Here is a 19,968-nt window from a genome sequence, read left to right as displayed (position 1 = left end):
CCAGTGTACCGTGATGGATAGCCTTATTGGATGAAATAAATGGCTTGAGGAGAAAGGAAAAAAAAAAAGAAAAAGAAAAAGAAAGAAAATCTATCTGTCTCCTGATAATAAATCCAGGTCAAGGTGGAGTGAAACAGCTTGCAGTTGTGAGCTGTGTTTCTGAGAGCTTTTAGGATCTGATCTGAAGGACCCAAGGGTTAATGATGAATTGAGCCCCGAGCCCAATAAGTGGAAAAACTTCCCATGGTGACTCGGACCGCTTTGGACCAGGCTTTTAGGGGAATGGTCGAGGATGCCTCTGAAAACCCAGGCCATGTTTGGCAGCTCATCCTTGAGTCACAGCATCTCCCAGGTGAACTGCAGCAGGAGAGAGGTGCAATGCAGAGGGCTCTGTGTGAACGGCTTAATGAAGTGGAGGTGTCAAGCACAGCTAAAGCTTTTTTATTTTAATTATTAGTTTTTTAATTCAGAAAGGGGAAGGTGGTCTGGACTCAGCTCAAGGAGAGCCTACATATAAAACCCGTGTTTAAGACCTGGCTACTAAATAACAGCCTTACAAAGACTGAGCATGATAGTTCTAATCTTTCATTCAGTACCCAGCTGGGACTTTATAGCTAAATACACACTATAATAAGCCAGTGGATTTTCTGATAACGTCGTAATGAAAATACTTCACCCAGAATTGATGGTGGGGTAAAGTTGTTCGCAGGATAATGTGTCTTTTCCACTGCAACTGCAATTGGGACCTTTTCTTTTAAGCCTTTTTCCCCCTCAACATAAATCTGCCCCCAGGTAACTCCCCTCCGCCACCCTCCATTTCTCCCTGCGCTGGCCCTGGGAGAAACCCAGATCTCCGGCCCCGCTTTGGGACAGACTAAACAAGAGGAGCCGAGTGGCCTCGTTCCCCTCAGCCCTCGGAGGGGAAAGGGAACATCCCGGGGGGAGAGACCCGGGGCTCGGGGGGGAAAGGTGGGTGGCTGCCTTGGGCCGGGGGGGCATGGACGTGACGGAAGCATGAAGCACCTGTTGGAGGCTATTTAGGGATTAGCCGAGTGCTGACAGACAAATTGGCAAGATTAATAAGAGCAATCAAGGCTGTGTGGGCTCGACTTGTTAGTTGACATTAATGTGACATCACTTTCATCTGCTCTTGCCTCGCACCGCGGAGCGGGTATGCGGCATCATTAGCGATGCCGAGTGTGCATATGTGTGTGTGGATGCACATGTGGATGTATATGTGTGTGTGCATGTGTGTGCGTGTGTATGTGCGGGGGCAGCCTCCGCGCCGGCTCCCGGACCCCCGGCCTACCTGTCCCTCCGACACCCGTTTGCTTCCCAAACAATCCCAACCCGACGGGGGTACCTAATGCTCCTAGGCGAAGCCGCCGTTTTCTAGGGGGAAAATAAATAAAAATGGAAAAGGGCTAATTCCAGGTACGAGGGCAGAATAACGAACCCCATCCTGCTCGCGGTCGCCAGAAAGCACCGCTCTGGGAATGCCCCATTTCCACCTGGAGATGAGTTCATCCCCGGCTGAATTCCTACGGGAGAAAAACGAATTTTCGGGGGCTCCGCTGGTGCCGAAACCAGGACGAATCTCCCCTCGCCTTTAGTTCCAATGAGGCACTGGGTGAGAGGGTGGGGGTTGAAGGTTTTCTCGTTTATGTGTTTTTTTTTTTTTCCCTCGGCATTTTCTCGCCACTCTCTCCCCAGTCTGTTTTCTGCAAAGGTTTCCCTAATTTCCGCTAATGTGTCCTTCAAGTGGGGACTCGTTTACGCCTCGTTTTCTTTTTCTTTGAACCCTAGTCAATGAGGGATCATAACAGTAGTAAAAATATCTGCAGGCACAAATCCTCCAGGTCCGCCCGGCTCTCTCCACCGAGAGCTTTTTGCCCACAAAAGGAAAGTGCGGAAAGGGAGCGCGGTGCCAAGCGCTTCGCCCGCGGGGAGAAATCCCTGCGCTCCTCTTTTCCATGGAACCAAAGGGGGAATTACTCCAAGTCGGGCAACTATCCACTGCGGGAGAAGTCTGTAAGAAACAATATGGTTTGTACCTATATGTAGCAGCCGTTGAAGCACACTGAACGTGATAGACATATCTGGGAAAGGGAGGTGAGGGGCTGCCCAGGCGAATTTTGGAGATTTTTAATTAGCATTAAGAATCAAAATGAGCCCAAACTCAGGCTCTGAGTTCGAAGAAAGAGTAGATAGGCAAAGCACTGCTGTCTCCTTTCTCCCGATATATGTATATGTGTATATGTATTTATACATACACATATTTAATTTGTGCAGTAAGATTACAGAATTCCTGATCACGAAGTATTTAGGGAGTCTGGAATTATATATATATATATATGTGTGTGTGTATACACACATATACATATATACACATACATACACACACACACACACACACATATATTACCCTCGGGGAAAAAAAATGAGAAAAAAAAAAAAAAAAGAGAAAAATCCATCCTCACACGGTCTCCAGTTCCCCCCGCTAAAATCAAGGTGCCCAAACACACGGTTGCCGCGGGGGCACCAAAACCCATCCTCAGGGTGAGGGTGATGGAGGGAAGAGGAGCGAAGCCCCAACCTTCCCCACTGGAGTCCAGAAGCGGAACCTGAGCTTTGGGGGTCGGACCCCAAGCAGGAGGGTTTGTTTTCGTTGATTTTTCTTTTTCTGTTAATTTTTGAGAGTTGGTTTGGATGCCTAGAGCCGAAACATCTAACGGGCAGCGATGGGCAAACGCGCTTCGGAGCTTGCGGCAAAACAGCAGCGGAAAGGGGAGAAGCGGCCCGGTCTCCCCGAAGCGCGCACAAAAAAAAAAAAAAAAAAAAAAAAAAAAAAAAAGTTTCTGCTAAAAATACAAAAAAAAAGTCGTATTTGCTCACAGCAACTGATTAGGTTTAAAGTACACAACTTAGACCAATCCGGCAGCAACATCCCGGGCATTCAGTGGTCTGTTTGTAATCTCGGTCTTTTTCATTAACATAAACACTACTTCAACAAAAATATACACGGCCACCTACCAAGCCGGTGAAGCAAACGAGGAGCCGGTGCCGCCGCTTGCAGCGCGGGCGCGGAGCCGCGCGTTAAATCGAGGCGCCCGTTGCGGCTCCGCACCCGGGGAAAGGCGGGTGCTGCGCGGCTCACACGCCGCAAATTCAGAAAAGAAAATGAATAAAATAAAATAAAAAATAAACCCTACCACCCGCCGCCCCAGCCTAGGATTTTATTCTTTCTCCTTTCTGTTTTAAGACCTTCGGGGATGTTTTTTAAGGAATCTTCTTTAGGGGCTGCTGCTTCGCTTTGGCAGCGCCGCGGGCGCGGAGCAGGTAGCGTCTGCGGGCGCTTTGCTGGTGCATTGGGAGCCTGCTCCTCCGCCTGCCTCTCGAGCCCCTCACTCTTGTGGGGAAAGATAGTATTCCCCTTTTCCCTTTATTCGTTTAGAGGAAATTCTTTGCTTCACTCCTTTTTCTTTCTCTCTCTTCTTTTCTCTCCTCTCTCATTTTTTTCCCTTTCTTCCATGTTCTTTCTCCCTTTTTCTTTTTTCTCTCTTTTTTTTGTTCATTTTCTTGCTCTCTATTTTTCTGCCTCTCATTTCTTTCTTTTCCCTTTTTTTTTCTGTTTCTCTTTTATTTCTCCTTCCTTCTCCTTCTTCTCCTTCTCCATCTCCCATTTTCTTTCTTTCTTTCTTTCTTTCTTTCTTTCTTTCTTTCTTTCTTTCTTTCTTTCTTTCTTTCTTTCTTTCTTTCGTCTCTCTCTCTCTCTCTTTCTCTCCCCCTTTCTCTCTTTTTCTTTTTCTTTCCCCTTTATTTTTCTTTTTTCTATTTTCCTCTCTTTATTTCCTTTTCTATATTTCCCTTTATTTCATTTTCTTTTTCCGTCTCTCTGTTTTCTTTTTTTTTCTTTTTCTTTTTTTTTTTTCCGTTCTGTCTGCCTCTCTCTGTCTCTCTTGCTTTCTCTTTTTCTCTCTCACTCTCTCTTGCTTTCTCTCCTCTCCAGGAGCGTGTATCTATTTGTGTATCTTCAGTATTTGGAAGCACTTATGTTCTCCTTTCCTTACTGATTCTAACACTCGCGCTGAGGAGGATGAAGCTCCAACAGGAGCTCCAGGAGCAGCTTTTAGAGATGCGGAGGCGCAAATCCCCCCGGGCAGCGCTGCTGTCCCCAAATAAATGTCCCTTTTCGCGATGCCAGCGTTTATAGCGGCTGCGTATTTGTTAGAGCAGGGGAATATCGGCCGGGAGACCCCTAACGTCCCCGTGGGGCTGAGCCTCCTCCGCAGCCGCGCACACGCGTGGGGCGCCACGGGGCCGAGACATGGGCGACGCAGCAAAGGGACACGGAGCTAGGTGCCCCCGCGCGACCAAAGCCCCCCAGCCCTGTCCAAAGCCCCACAGTGCTTGGAATCAAATAGGAAAGGTAGATTTTCCAAAAGGAAAAGAATGATCCCGCAGGGAACACAATCACAGCACAGCCCGGCTCAGCACCTCTCCTCGCAGGTAGCTCCCAAATCCTGCTGCCCAAACGGGATCGCAGAAGCTCTGTCATTCCCCCATTTTCACTGTATTGAATGCAGAATGATTTAAAGTCCTTATTCAAGGACTGGAATCTAAGGAAGATTACGAGCGTGGGGCTAAGGGTGTTTTGCTTACACACTCTGCGACATTTTAGAATTCAAATCGTGATTTCGAAAAGCGTAATAATTTCTAGGTTCATTATTCGAATTTAATAGATTCTTCCTCTGTTTTCCAGCTTTCTTCTTCATTCCTCAACAGGTTCCACGCACGCACACCCCCTGCCCTAAGAAACGTCGATAAGCAACGGGAAAACTGATGTACCCCTTTCTCCTAGGAGCTTTATCCCCACGAAATAATATAAATCGTGAAACTCCAGGGGCTAACATGCGTTTCCGCACTTTGCATCAGAGATTTCATATAACCACTGAGCACCTTTCCTCGGAATACCAGCTAAGCACGTCATTCCGTGCAGAACATTTCTAAAGCCAAAAAAAAAAAAAAAAACGCTCATAATATTTAGCCAGGGGCCAGTCGTCCAAAGCGGATCGTTTTACGACGAGCTCTTCTGTTTTTCTAAGGATGTGGGAAAGATGATTAACCAATTTTTAGTGTCCTTTAACTCCCTGCCCTGGCAACTGCAAAGCGAGGCAGGGCACGAGTCTGCAACACCCCGTAGCGCGGCTGCAGAGCTCGCTGGTGCGATTAGAGAGCTCCCGGGGCTTAGCAATTAAGTGAGGCACCATTAACTGGAAATTCACTTATTAAAGAAAAAAAAAAAGATGCTGGAAAATAGTTTCTGCCAGGAGATCTTCCAAAGAAAACCCTGTGCACTTCTCTGTGCAGAGGGGCGACGCGAGCAGGGAGCTGCTGCTGTTTACAGAGGGGATTTTTCACGGTGTTTATGAATTCGAGTACCAAAACTCCCCCTTTGGGCTGGCGTGGCACGGAGTTTAGACGCGAGATTTAATGTGGAAACCAGGTTAAAAATAAAGCGGTTTTCCCTCCGACAGCTCTAGCTCTATAGCCTGGCCTCGCTGAGCCCGGTCCGGGGCAGAGCAAGTCGCCACGGGACTAGCAGGGGCCAAGCCCGGCCGATGTCGTGGCCTTTCCCACTGCTCTGAGTGGGAGCGAGTTTCCTTAGTCCCTCTTGGCGCTGTCCGTTTGCTATGGGGGCTGGTATCAAGCCCAGTCTCTGCAGCAAAGCACCTTGTGAAATGTCTCGAGGTGGTCTCTCTCTCTCTATATATATATATATATGTACCTCCATCTATCTACCTCCTTCTCTATCTATTATTATTATTATTGATATTTTATTATTATTATTTCGGGAACCCCGAAGGTTCCCCTGGGGATGCCCCAGGAAGACCCACTTTGGCAGATCGAGGGGAAGGGAAATATGGGGGCGAGGCTGCTTTGCTGAGCATCCTCGGCTGGAAAATCCCGCTATTCCCGCATCCCTCCCAGCCTCGTGGCTCTCCACGCGAGAACCGCACGGGGAGCCCTGTCTGGTGGCACTGGCTTCACCCAGCCCCTCGACCCTTCCCGGTCAGGATTTACCCCCCAGTACAAGGTCTGCAGGAGGCCTCCGATTTTTTTTTTTTTCCAAGCAGGAGACCCCCTAGGATATTTTCCCTGGGAAATTCCTGGCCGTTTACTCCTCATTTTCCATGTGGACCAAATGATGCTGCTGCCGGGGCTGGGAGGGATGCGCTGCGCTTGTCCGCAGAGGGAACGAGATCCCCAGGGATGGTTTCTCCAAAGCCTCTTTTCAAGGAGAAAGGGGCAACTTCTATGGGCAGACTGCGGCCAGGCCAGCTCCGTCCACTCTGGGTTTGTTTTCTTAGTGGGAGATGAAGCCACTCGCTTGGCTAATATTTAATCTGGCAATTTAGCATCAACTTGCTTTTTTTTTTTTTCGATATCCACGCGAGCAAATCTTTTCCCTCTTTAATACGGCTTATTCCGTTTTAATTTCTTGCAGCTCTCCACGCAGATGCGTTTTGTTGGAAACCCCGAGATGACTGAGTTTGGAGGGAAATGGCTCTTGCCTTCCACAGCACTAAACCCACTCGTGTCTGCAGGCACCTACACGCGGGTTCCGCAGTGCCATTTGCATCTTTTTGGGAAGGGGAGATAGAGAGAGGATTTTTGTTTAGGGTTTGGAAAGGGTAAAAATAAAACAAACAAAAAAGAAGAAGGAATCGAGTTCAATAAAGGTGGAAACGAAGGGAAGATCCTGCCCTCGCCCGCTGCTCCTCGACCCGGGCACGGCGGGCGATGGGGGAGATTCCTGTCCCGTAAAATGAGCGCGATCGAGGCGTTCCCCGGGCACCAAATCCTCTCATTTACCCGCCGGCACTTAGGTCTAAAATACAGCTGCAAACTGCAACACGGCTTATTTTTCCTCTCTGTGCCACACTGTTCTGCAAAGGAGCCGGGAGCGGCAAGCTTTTTTTTTTTTCCTTCATTTTTCCTTTTTATTTTTTTTAAAGTCCCCGATAATTTGGTGGCTTATTTGGGATCTAGATCTTATTAGCACTGTCCCCTTTCGTGTGCGATGGGGCTCAAACTCTGGTACAATTTCTGGGACAGAATCTAGCGCCCCAGCCTGGCCCAGCTCCGGTGCCCCCGCGGAAAACCTGGATTTACACCTGGATTTACACCTGGATTTGCCTCTCCGGCCACCTTTGCAGTTTTATCTGGGAGGACTGGGAGCCAGGAGCCAGCTTGGCTCAGACCTGCGGTCTGGTGTGCTGGTGCTCGGGTCTGAGTCCCGGACAGTCAAAAAGCATCCCTGCGGGAAAGGCGTCGAGCTGCGCGCCCATAAGCAGGGATATAAATACCCGGAGATATTTTAAAGATCTCTGTGGGAAGCGTTTGTGCCTAAGTAGTAGCGCTCGGAGCTTATTATCGCTGGAACCGATTTGTATTACGGGGACTCGGCGCTGCCAGAAAACTCCTAAAAAATCCCGCGCTGAAGAGGGCTGTAAATTCCTGTGCTGCAATATTTCATTGAGGGACGTCATGGAAAATGTGGGCTTGGGGTGGGGGGGAAGTCGCAGGACGGGCAAAAGGGGGAAAAGAGAGAGACAAAGGCGGGGGGGGGGAACTGTAAAATGCCTTTTTTTTTTTTTTTTTCCTTCTGACCAAAGTCTGAACTTCTGCCCAGCACAGGGAGGCTGGTAGGCAGCGTGCGCCTCTCCGAGCCAGCTCGGGCACTTTTGCAGATCCCTAATTCCTGCTGTCCCACTCCGAAAACTCCTCCAGGTGACACTTGAGTCAGGGCTATGTCAACCTCGAACCTCCGGGCTGCGAGGGGCCGCTCTGTCCGCGCCCCGGGACACGCACACGCGTGGGGAATCACTTGCGCTGCACCCATCCTTGCACCGCCGTGTACCCGGGAGCAGCAGCGGGACAGCGCAGATCTGATCCATTTCGCTCATTTCCTAGGGATTTTAGGGTAGCTTTTTTGGAAGGATCTGCCCCAGATCCACCCCGCTGCGGTGCCCATCCGCGGCGAAGAAGAAACCTCTCTCGTTCTGGGGGTTTGCATGTGGGCAAAGCACGTTAGTAGCCGCTGCCCCTCGTTCCCTCTTGGGCAGTTTAACCTGGGCCAAAGCACGTCCATCTTCCCCAAATTCGCCTCCCGCCCCGGTCCTTATCCCCCTGCCTGCAGCCTCATGGCTAAACGCACCCCCTCGGCCTTAAGCAAACGTTTAGGCATCAATTTGCAGCAGATTTGGGTAGAGGGACCAAGACGATGGCCTCGCCTGGAACAACAACAATATATGTATATAAAATAGAGTTTTAAAAATGATAATAATAATAAAAGCGGACGAGGGAAAGGGCTGGTGCCGGGGAGCGGGTTGCAGCGAGCGGTGTTAATGCAGAACAGGGCAGGGGGAGAGGGACATGCGCCGGTCACTCCCCTCGCCCTGGGTGGTCCGGGCTCGCACAAACACCCTGGGCCCCTCTGCCGAGCAGCACCCAGCCCGCTTATAACAATACTACCTATATACATTTCCATACTCGGATTACACACGGCCTGCCTGCAAAGTTGACTTCACTTAAGCAATTAGCTAGTAAAAATACCTTCGGCGCAGGAAAAAGGAAGAAAGCTCGGATTTGTCTATTTTTACACAAAACACGGCGGGGTTTCGTGGAGCAGGGGGGAGGGAAATCGCGAAGGGGACGGGGTTGGGGAAGGTTTCGTTTGGGAAGCGGAGCGGGGCCGCGAGGATGTGCCGGGAATAATCCCTAGGACCGGGCCGGTAAAAAAATCCCAGTTCCCAAATAGTGCCGGAATTAAAAGGACTGATTGCACCAGATGATCCCTTTTTCTATTATTATTTCTTTTTTATTATTATTTTCTTTCTTTTTTTTTCCCCTGCCCACTCTCCTCTGCTGAGGGCTGGGGGCGGGCCTGATTAAGGCAACAAAAACAAGAGGAAAAAAAAAGAGCAAAAGTGAGTCACGTTCATCTGCGAGCCAGGATCTTCAGCCCAAGAAATCTTCCCATCTTCGTCTGCTCCAAAAGCAGGTTTTCACTCTGAGACTATTTCTGAGCCCTCCGCAGAGGTTTTATAAGCGATAAAATGTCGCTAATATCGGTCTCCCGACGTATTTTTCCCCCCTTTATCCCCCCAGCCCTAGCACAGCCCGTGCCTTCCCTGTGCAAGATCCTTCTCCTGCATCAGAGAAAACACGGCCCGACTTTTCCTCCCCAAAGCGCTTCTATGCCAAATTCGCGGGCTCAGTTTACCTGAGCTCCTACGCTTCAACATTTCAGCTATTCCCACGGCGAGGCCTATAAACCCCAGGACGATATATTCCCATTTTCATGTTCACTGGCTATAAGAAATACACCGGCAACCAGATCTTCACACTCCTATAAGATCCTGCCGGGCAGCGGGGAGGAGAGAGCACTTGTGCGGAGAGCGGGTTTGGATGAAAAGGGAAAACTCTTCATTTCTACGGAGATATTTCTGCTCCCGTTAACGCTTTACTCCCACGGAAATGGAGATATTTCCTAGTGCAAATGTTGCTCGCGGTGACATTCTATTTTTTTTTAAAGAAACGTCCTCTTTTTTTCCTCGTTGTTTTTGTTTCGAGGTTGGAGTTAGTTAGCTCCTTCCTCTTGCTTTTTTTTTCCTTGCCTTTTTTTTTTTTTTAGGGGGGTGGGGAGAGGAGGGCGGATTGGGGGGAAGTCGCTGAGGGATATACAGAAAAAAAAAAAATCCCCCCCTTGGCTTCGGGAGCGAGGAGCGTCAGCGCTGCCGGGAGAGCGGCCGCTTTCCCGGCGCCTCCCGCCCCGGGGGAAGGCGAACGACTCCCGAAGAAAAGGTTTATTTTAGGGACAGGGTTTGGGGGGAACATTTTTGCCCCACGAGCAGCAATATCCCGAAGTCTCCCTCCCAGCTCTGCCCTCACCGGTGCCTTGAGGCGGCGAAGCGGTCGCCGCTCCCTCCCCGAGGTGCAGCGTTTTCGCCGCTTTTAGAAGAAAAAAAACCCGCCAGAAATAACGCCCTTTCCTCGTCCTTCCGTGGCTTCCGTCTCCCCCCGCCCCAAAATCCCAGGTTTTGCTCAGCCCGGCACCGAGGGCTCCTTGTCGCCGTCCCCAAAGCGCCACCTCTCCCCTCGCGCAGGGAACCGGCGAGCCGGTGCTGCCTTTTTTTTTTCCTTTTTTTTTTTTTTTTTCTTTTCCGAAGTTTGATGGGGGAGCTGATGGAAAGCGGAAAAAAAAAAGAAAAGAAAAGAAAAGAAAAAAGCCCCCGATGTTAAATCCCTCTTGGTTGTATCACAGATGTGACAGGCGCCCTGGAGGCTACTAACAACTGCTTGCGAATAGTGTGGAGGCGCTTTGGAAACCCGATCGGTATCTATCTCTCTTTCAAAAGGTATTAAATTATCATTAAAAAAAAATCTTTAAAAGCGAATCTGGGAGGATGGGGGACTTCAGGGGGGATGTTATTCGGAGTGACACCCCCCCCCTTCCGTCGAGGCACGAACTGTGCGGCTGCAGCAGGGGGGACCCTCAGCACCTTGGTGCGGCCTGCAGTGTGTGTGTAGTGGGGTGTCTTTTTTCTTCTTTTTTTGTTTTCTTTTTTTTTTCTCCCCCCCCCCAATCTTCCTTCCCCCAACCTTACAAGCGAGCTCTGCAGCAGCCAGCGCATCTGCTCAGCTCCCAGTGAGCAGCCGTGAAAACCAAGGCATCCCCGGCCGTCGGGGGTCCCCTCCTCTTTCACCCTCAGGGCACAAGTTTCCACGCGCGGTCCGCAAGACGGTGACAAAGGTTTAAAGCGACTTACCTTGAGGAGGGAGTGACAGCTCTCCTGATCGCAGGATGCTCAAAAGGGCTTTTTTGGGGGGAAGGGAAGAGGGGGAGGAAAGAGGCTCTGGTAACTGTCCCCCCTACACACTCCTCGGGTGTTTTTGTGCCTGTGGCATCCGATGGAGCTGAGCATCGGACTCCTGGCACTCAACTGCAAACGTTCAGCATAGGTTTATATTCCATCTCCTCCTCCCCACCCCCCCTCCCAAAAAATAGCCCCGAAGAAGTCGCAGAGCGGACGAGGGGGCCAGAGCCTGTTCCCGTCCCCGCACCGGCGGCGGCAGGAAAAAAAAAAAGGGCATTTCGAGAGGCAGCAGGAGTTTTCGCCGATTTCTTTTTATTAAAGCACCCCCGAGCCCGTGTTTACATTGCGCAGTATAAACATCCTGCCCGGGCCCGCCAAGCTTAAAAAGAGCGCACGAAGAGGGGGTTTAAGTGGGTGAAGCTCCGCGCGGCGCGGAGGCCGCCGCGGCCGCGCGGCCCCTTCCCTCGCCGCGGCCCCGCGTGGGGCCCGGGGGTTTCGGCAGCGACTGGAGCCGAGCGGAGCCGGGAGGGACGGGGAGGGGGGGCAGCGGGGAGGCGCCGCGGTCACGCGTGTCCCCCCCCCGCCGGGCAGGGCCGCGCAGCGCAGCCCCCCGGAACGGGCAGGGCGGTGGGGAAAGGGCTCTTTAAAAGCGGCGCGGCCGCTGGGAGCGGGGAAGCGGAGGGGGGGGCCGGGACAAGCGCGGCCGAGGGGGCCGCCCGCGTGGGCGTGGGCGAGCGGGCCGGGGCGGGGAAGTCCTCTCGGCTCTTACGTCTGTCAAGGAGCGGCGGCCGCCGCGGCGAGAGATAAAGTAAAAGGCGAGCGGCGGGGCTAGGGGCAGAACCGGCAGCCAGCGCCATGCGAAGCAGCTCCGCGCAGCAGCGGCCGCGCCAGCGCAGCTAGAGGGGACCGGGCGCGACACGGGCCCGCGGAGCCGCTTCCCCCTCCCCGCAGCCCCCCCTCCCTGCGGCCCGCCGCCTTTTGCAGCAGGGATTTAGGGATAAAGTGGGAGGAGGGAAAGGCGGCGGAGGGCGGGGGGGGGGGGGGTCCGCTTGTTTATCCGCGGAAGGGGTGAAGCCTCCCGGTAGAAGCCAGCCCGGCCCGGGGCCGGGACGAGGAGGAGGAGGAGGGGGCAGTCGCGGGGAGCCCCCCGGCAGCGTGGCCGTTTGGGGGGGCGCGGGGGGGAGGGCCGGGGCTGGCCGCCTCGGAGCTGGCCCTAGATGACTGCAGAAGCGCAGCAAGCTCTGTCCTCTCAGCCCCCTCCGCCGCCGGCGCAGAGCAGCTACGGCCCCATGTCCTCCGTGGCCGAGAAGCAGCCGCAGGGCTCGGCCCTGGACGCCGCCTCCGCGGCGCCCGCCGGGGCGGCCGGCAGCGCCCCGGGCAGCGGCGGCGCCCCGGGCGGCGGCGGCGGCCCCAAGGCGAAGAAAACGAACGCGGGGATCCGGCGGCCGGAGAAGCCGCCTTACTCCTACATCGCCCTCATCGTCATGGCCATCCAGAGCTCGCCCTCGAAGCGCCTCACGCTCAGCGAGATCTACCAGTTCTTGCAGAGCCGCTTCCCCTTCTTCCGCGGCTCCTACCAGGGCTGGAAAAACTCCGTGCGCCACAACCTCTCGCTCAACGAGTGCTTCATCAAGCTGCCCAAGGGGCTCGGCCGCCCGGGCAAGGGCCACTACTGGACCATCGACCCGGCCAGCGAGTTCATGTTCGAGGAGGGCTCGTTCCGCCGGCGCCCGCGCGGCTTCAGGAGGAAATGCCAGGCGCTCAAGCCCATGTACAGCATGATGAACGGGCTCAGCTTCAACCACCTCCCCGAGAGCTACAGCTTCCAGGGCTCGGCCGGCGGCCTGTCCTGTCCGCCCAACAGCCTCTCTCTAGAGGGCGGCTTGGGCATGATGAACGGGCACTTGTCCGGCAACGTGGACGGCATGGGCCTTGCGGGACACTCCGTGCCCCACCTGCCCGCCAACGGCGGCCACTCTTACATGGGCAGCTGCACCGGCTCCTCGGCGGGCGACTACCCGCACCACGAGAGCTCCGTGCCCGCCTCGCCGCTGCTCGCGGGCGGCGGCGTCATGGAGCCGCACTCGGTTTACTCCAGCTCGGCCTCGGCGTGGGCGCCCTCGGCCTCGGCCGCCCTCAACAGCGGCGCCTCTTACATCAAGCAGCAGCCCCTGTCGCCTTGCAACCCCACGGCCAACCCGCTCTCGTCCAGCCTCTCCTCGCACTCCCTAGACCAGCCCTACCTGCACCAAAACAGCCACAACGCCGCCGAGCTGCAAGGTGAGGACACGCGTGGGGATGCGCGGGGACGCTGCCGAAACGCTGCCCCGCGGCGGGGCCAGGACCCCACGGATTTTTCCTCCCCGGGCCGGGCTGCCACTTCTGCCCTAGCGTGCCGTCAAAGCAGGGGCCCCCCGCAGCCCGGACTGGTGCGGCGGGGACGGGAGAGGGGCGACTCCGTGGGGATCGTGGGGCTGGGAGAAAATCAGTGGGAGGCAGCGGAGCTGCGCGGTCGGGAAAGTGGATCCCAGTAGCCGTGGGATGCCCGGCACCGGGAGCGATCCCACGGCGGGAGAAAGGGACCGTTTTCCCGGCCGGGGTGGCCTCGCTCGTCCCCCGGGCGCTGCAAGCGTCTGCACTCGGGCCTCCCGCGGCGGCCCCGGGCCGGTCCCGGGCCAGGCCCCGCAGTCCACGGGCCGAGATGGGAGATGCGGGGTGAGGGGGACCCCTTGGAGCCTGGTCCGCTCTGGGCCGGCCGCGAAAGGGCCTAGGGAGGGCGGCGGCGCTCGCAGGGCCTGGACACGGGCCGGGCTCACTGGGTCCGGGCCGCGGCCTGGGGAGGAGGCAGCGGCTGCTCCGCGAGCGCCTCTCGCCCGCTTGGGACTGCTCCGAGCTCCGGGCCGCGGGTTTCTCCTTAACCTCGGGGCGCCCGGCCCGTGGGTAAAGAGAAATATCGCGCAGGGAAAGGAAGGGAAGGGAAAGGGCCCCGGCGGTGGCCGAAACACTCCAAATTCATTCCCGCGTGGTGCGGGAGAAGCCCGGCCGCTCCCCGACCGGTGATCCGGAGCTTGTCCCGCTTCCCGGGAGGGCTGCGGCGTCCCGGGATCGCGGCCGAAAGGGCAGAAATGGTTCCGCTACCGGAGGCCTTTTCGCCTCGGCGCCAGCCTGAGTCCCGGCCCGCTCTGCGGGAAGCGCTCTGCGCTCTCGCTTCGGGGCGCCGAGGCCTCAAAATGGAGAAAAATAAATAAAAATAAAAGTAAAAAAGTGGGGAAAAATGAGAGAGAGAAAAAGAATCCAGTCTCGTTGCAATGTCCTTGGGCCGGGCAGGAAAGCGCCGCGCCGTCCCGCCTGGGCGCAGAGAGCCCTCGGGGCCGCGGGGATTTCCTCCTCGGCACCTGTCCGCGCTCGCGGGCCCCACGATTTGCGTGCGTGGAAAATAATAATAATAATAGCGATAATAAAATAACCCGCGGCGAGGTGCGACGGTTCGCGGAGTGGCTCCCTCTGTCCCTGCGGCCTTGTCCCGCTGCTCAACCTCATTTGCTAAATATAATTACGATGGCTCACAATTTTCTCCCCCCTCCCCGTCCCGCAGGCATCCCGCGGTATCATTCCCAGTCTCCAAGCATGTGCGACAGAAAGGAATTCGTCTTCTCTTTCAACGCCATGGCCTCCTCCTCCATGCATTCAGCGGGCAGCGGCTCCTATTACCACCAACAAGTGACATACCAGGACATCAAGCCGTGCGTTATGTGATACGGGGCGGAAAAGGCACCTCCCGCGGCCCCCCAGGCCTGACCCGGCCACCGAGCTCCCGCCCGGAGCCGTTCCGCGCCCGGCGGGCTCCGCAGACTGGCTCGGCGCGGCCCCGCGGAGCGCCCGGACGCCTGGGCCCGCTGCGCGCGGCCGGGCGCAGACGCGTGCGGGCCCCGCGGCGCCTCCGCTGAGCATCGGCGGGAGCCCCGGCTCCCAACACGTGTCTTTAATCAAGGACGGTCTCTGCCTTCTTCTGCGTCTCCCTTCGGGTTGCGGCGGGTGGGGAAAAGCCGAAAGCAGCCCCCAGACCTCCGCCTCCTGCCCGAGATCCCCAATTGCAATTTTGTGTTAAGAGTTTCACAAATGAGAGTTTGACAATTTTTTTTTTGCCCCCTTCCCAAAGAAGTTAATGGGTTGGTGTCAGTCAGAGCACGAAGCGAAGGCTGCAGCGAGCTCCGGCCCCGGCCGCGCCATCGGGGCTGCCGGAGGGAATCCCAGCGCCGCAAAAGAGCCCTCAAATGCCGCAGTCTCCTCTCAGTTGGAGCCCCTTCTTCGGAGAAATACCATAAAAAAAAACTTTTATTTTTTATTTTGCCGCAAACACACAGTCGGCAAAAATCTCTCAGAGGGATTTTTTTTTAGTTATTAATATTTTTTTTGTTGCCTGCATAAACACAGCAGGATCAGCCCCTATGCAGAGAGAATAAGGCACTTTTTGAAAAGAGACAGCCATGCTCATTCTGTTATTTATTCTTCATTTTTTTTGTCGTTGCTAATAATCGAGACACGAGTAGTCTCAGTTGATCAGTATTAAAGCGGTGGATCTCTGTTGGCAATATTTGCCATATAGATTTTTTTTTAGTTAACCTTTGTAAATTTTAAATCGATCATGGTCTCTGTGTAAAGACAATCCTCCATATGTTTTTATAGAAATATATATATAATGAAGGATTATTCCCCTTCGTCCCCCTTCCTTTTTTTTTCCATCCCTCTTTGTACAGTTTGACGACACCTATTTTAATTTCTTTCTGCACTGTATAAAATTGTAATTATGATTTTTTTTGGCCCAGCCCTTTTGTGTACGTTTGTCCCTAAGGAAAAAAAAAAGAACCAAAATAAAACATGTATGTTATTTGTACATGGGCTTCATGTATGAGCAGCAAATAAACGAGCATGCGGTGTAACACGCGTAATTATATATCCGCGGAGTGTGCGGCCGGGGCGCGGAGGTTCCGCGGGAAGCAGCCGGGGTGGCCCCGGCCCCGCCGCTCCTCCGCTGCCAGCGCTGGAAATTCAGTGATTTTGGTGCATTTTGTACATTTGCGGGGGACAATTTCCCTGCTTCGTGTAGGCCCGCAGCGGCTGCAGCTTTCCCTGTGCCGCCGATCCGCGATCAAGCGCAGGGATATTGCAAGTGAGAATAACAAGACGCAAATTCGGGAGCGATTATTACTTGTTTTTCCCCCGAAAGGAGAAACTGGATGGCGGTTTTTGACAGCTCGGCCCGCGTTTTGCTTGCAGATAGCGCGGGTCGCAGGAGAGAAGCGCCCTCGGTTCTTCTCCTCTCTTTCTCCTCAGCGCCAGGCCCCAGGGATGTATTTTTAAAGTCACTCCCTGTCCCGCATCCTTCTCCGCAGAGAACCCAGGGGCTCCAAGTGGAAAAAAAAGCCGAGCAGGGAGGGAAGCTCCCTGCCTTTCGAGTTGGGTTGCCTCGAGCCGAGTTGGGGGGCACCAAAAACTTCCTCAGGTTTTTTCGTCTGGAAAATAAGATGCCAACAGGTAACTGGGGGCTGGAACGACTTGTGTAAAACCCCGGGCCGCTGGGTCCGGGAAGAATAAATATGTGGGCACACACTGCATGCAAAGCTCATCCGAAAAAAAAATAGTTTTTTAAAAAAATATTTATTATTTATTCCAAAGTTTGGGTTTGTTTCAGCTAACAAGGGATCCTACTGTACCCTGCAAATCTTGGGTTAAGCAGTGCCCTCAGACTGATATGTCTGCCCCAATGTACGTACTATAAATACACTCACACACGTAAAAATAGATGCATAGAAATTAATCTATGTATTTGACTGCACGTTTCTGACTTTGCATATAGCTAACGGGAAAACTAGGTTACTGCACACGAGTTAGCCCAGCTGCTTGTAATCAGCCTTACTAGAAGGAGAGTTAGGTGGTAATAAAAATAAATAAATAAATAAGAGAGCTTTCTATTTATTCTTCTAATTACTGTAGGTTGGGAAGGATTTCCTTGGATATTGTTGTTGTTGTTATTATTATTATTATTACCACATTTCTTTTAAGAGTAGATCTCTATAGATCTGTAGGCCAAAGGCATCCAGTCTACAGCATATATTGGGTTCCTGGTGTCCTTGTTTTTATGGCTTTGTGCGTTCCTCCTTCTCCCCATCACCTCATCTCTTGCTAGTCCTGCTGGAGGTGAGCCATGTTGCTGCCACTTTCTCAATGTGCCAGCCAAGGCCTGAGTTTTTTGCTCCTCAAGCGCATATCTGGGCTAGGTGGGGCTGAGATAAAGGTCCGGAGGTGAGTTCAGTCTCTGCCAAGTGGCTCTTCCTTCCTTAAAATCTCACTATTACTTCTAAGATTCATTTTCATCCCTTAGATTCAATTTGGATCTGCTGGTTTGCATGTACTAGAAATTGTTTCAAAGTTTGGGCTCCAAGGGGGCTTGGAAAGGGAAGGGAGGCACCTTGCGAGCTGCAGGTCCAGCCTGGGAGAGGTCTGCGAGCTGCTTCCCAACAAAGGTTCGCGTGATTCATTTTTCTCCCTCCCTTTGCCTTCTCCCTCTGCCAAACCTGGAAAAACAGACCCGCCACATACCGTGGACGCCACATATTCCTCAAGCCAGTGAGCGCAGTCTAAACAGACAGTTCTCCATCTCAGACACCTACATCAGGGAGCAAAGGATGAAACCCTGCAGGATCCTGCCCCCTAGCCCTTCTTCTGCCAAGACAGAGCTGTTTTCACCTCATGTCTGTTGTCCCATGCAACAGCAAAAGCTGCTGTTGTAGAGAGGCTGGTGCCTTTGTACAGACCCTTCTTGTACGTTTATGCGTGCAAAAGATGAGGAGAAAGAGGATTGCTCAGGAACACTGTGATTGCGCAGGGCACGACCTCCTCCCTGCTGAAATCTAACCCACGGGCAGCTGCCGGAGCCCGATTGAGCATCAGTGATTTGCCCAGCACTCCTGGTTGGTGACCATCAGCCTTGTTATGGCTTTGTCAGGCACTTCGGTAGGAAGGAGCCTCTTGTAGATGCCCCGTAGGGTCCCTTCTGCAGGGAAGCAGAGCAATGGTCTTACGGAGAAAAAAAGACAGGGATACAGAGTGGGCAACGGGGCCTAGAGCATCCGCCTGCCTTGGTTTGAGACGTGCCTGTGTTCAGCGGCCCTGCCAGTGAGTTGTGGGCAGCCTTGGGCCCACCAGGGCGATCCGGTGCCACCGCCAAACGCGTGGCCCGGGCGCAGGGCCTCCCTCCGAGGCCAGGCCGGGCTCCGAGTCCCGCAGAGCCTCTGTGCAGCAGCAGCAGCTGCTTTTTCCCCTTCCCCTCGGGTCTGCGGGCACTTTTGGCCGCGCGGGGGGTCGGAGCGGCCGCAGGGGGGTCGCTGTGCAGGGCCAGAAGGCTCCGCAGCCCGCGGGAGGGTGCGGGGGCCCGGGGGAAGGGCAGACCCCGCGTCCCCCGCCGGGCGCGGGGGCCCCGTCGAGCCCCGACCCCGGCCGGGCCCGACCCGTTCCCGTGGCGGCAGCGCCACCTGCTGCCCGCGCGCGGCCGCCGCTCCCCGGGCCGCTTCTCTTATCTCACATATATATTTTTTAAATCTGGCGTGTTTTCCTGCCTTTTTCGCCATCAGACAATTTTGTTTGTTGGTTTTCCCCTTACTTGAGCCCTTCGTGTATCTTCACATTTAGCTGCCTTTCCCCCCCCTTTTTTCTTTTTCTACTGAGAATATCAGAAAGGTCGCGCTCACAGGATGCCTCTGGATGGGCCCCGTTCCAGGCTCAGGGCATATACTGCCCAGGTGGGGCAGCTGCGGGTATTTCAGGTGGGATACTGTGAAGTTTAGCTAGGAAACAGACACCATGTCCTCGGGTGGAGGTGGTTACGCAGACTAGCAGAAAACTGTTTCTCTTGGAGAACTTAGTGCTGGAAACAGTCACCTGCAATCTTCAATGCCTCTCTGGAAAATCTGAATTCTGATTTTGGTCTCAACTCTTAGCATTTAAAGGTTCAAATCCATCAAACTCAACGCCTAGATTGTCCTTGGAACCCAAGAAGTTTGGCACGTACTCTGCACCTATGTAGCTTGGGGTATACCGGGCTCAGATGAGGGATCTGAGCCACAATTCTTGTCTCTTGTCCCCAATTCTTGTCCCTTTCAAAAGGATACTTGGATTGGTCTGTCCCTGAAATGCTTTTGGAGGACAAAGCCCAGATACTTGTTCACTTCCTGGTGCATATAAATATAAAAGGGCCACGGAAAGCAATTTCAGCAGGCAGAGAAAGTGCTTGGGGAACTCCTGCAGTTTTGGATTTGTCTGTGAGCAGCATTTACACACCTGCAACAAGGAGTTTTTGCCACGGGGACACATCCTCAGGGACGTGATGCAGGTGAGCGGAAAGAGAAATGTCCAATGAGTGGGAGATGCCCAGAGTGCTACCAGCAGCTCTGAAATACTGAGCTGATGTTATTCATAAAAGCAATTATCAGATTGGCTCCAGAAGGGAGCAGGGACATGCGGCTCAGTTGTTTTTTAAATTAACTTTTTACTGCCAGTTATTCATTCTGCTCCATCAGGAACTAAACTCACAATATTAATGAAAACAGAAGGAATCAAGTTTATTGTTATTGATCTTCTGGGATGGAGATCTATTTACACACACTTATTAAAGGTTCTTGAGACCAGTTCTCCAACACCACAGGCCATTCTGACCCATGAAAATACCAATAAATTTATAAACTCGCTGCTCAGTCACGAAATGAGATGCCGGGACACTGCCAGTCCCATCCCACTTCAGTAGTTCTTATATTGGCATAAATATGTGAGCCTGAACATAGTCATTTCTTTATTTAAACCAGTTGAAAGGGCCAGAATGGTACAGAAACTGCAGTTCTGTGGCTTAACTCAACTTCAGGCTAATTACTGGAAAAATAAGCAAACACACCTGGGAAAGCAAGATGTCAGAGCCTGGAAAGCTTTGCAGTGACTTACGGCACCAGGAGTTCACTTGGAGAAGGAATCGCTGCAGCCATCGGGTTCCTGTGCGGGGGTAACGAAAAGACCCTGCAGATCAAGTGCCTGAGGG

At 53.5% G+C, this 19,968-nt stretch overlaps 1 protein-coding gene across 1 annotated transcript; it reads left to right on the top strand.

Annotated features, from left to right (window-relative positions):
* The first annotated feature begins 11,564 nt into the window (after window positions 1–11,564).
* On the top strand, window positions 11,565–14,991 carry FOXF1 (forkhead box F1). The gene is made up of 2 exons (XM_088529124.1): window positions 11,565–13,163; window positions 14,479–14,991. The coding sequence occupies exons 1-2, from the start codon at window positions 12,101–12,103 to the stop codon at window positions 14,637–14,639; spliced, it is 1,224 nt and encodes a 407-aa protein (XP_088385250.1). The 5' UTR covers window positions 11,565–12,100; the 3' UTR covers window positions 14,640–14,991.
* Window positions 14,992–19,968: the final 4,977 nt, after the last annotated feature.

This window comes from Tinamus guttatus, unplaced genomic scaffold (genome assembly GCF_059628265.1).
Source record: "Tinamus guttatus ecotype Peru unplaced genomic scaffold, ASM5962826v1 Tinamus_guttatus_pri_ptg000323l, whole genome shotgun sequence".
Taxonomy (NCBI): domain Eukaryota; kingdom Metazoa; phylum Chordata; class Aves; order Tinamiformes; family Tinamidae; genus Tinamus; species Tinamus guttatus.
The sequence above is the reverse complement of the archived record's forward strand: the minus strand, read 5'-3'. Positions and strand labels throughout refer to the sequence as shown.

Coding starts and splice junctions, on each gene's coding strand:
- FOXF1 (XM_088529124.1), top strand. CDS start 12,101: ATGACTGCAGAAGCGCAGCAAGCTCTGTCCTCTCAGCCCCCTCCGCCG. Junction 13,164..14,478: donor CAACGCCGCCGAGCTGCAAG/GTGAGGACACGC, acceptor CCCGTCCCGCAG/GCATCCCGCGGTATCATTCC.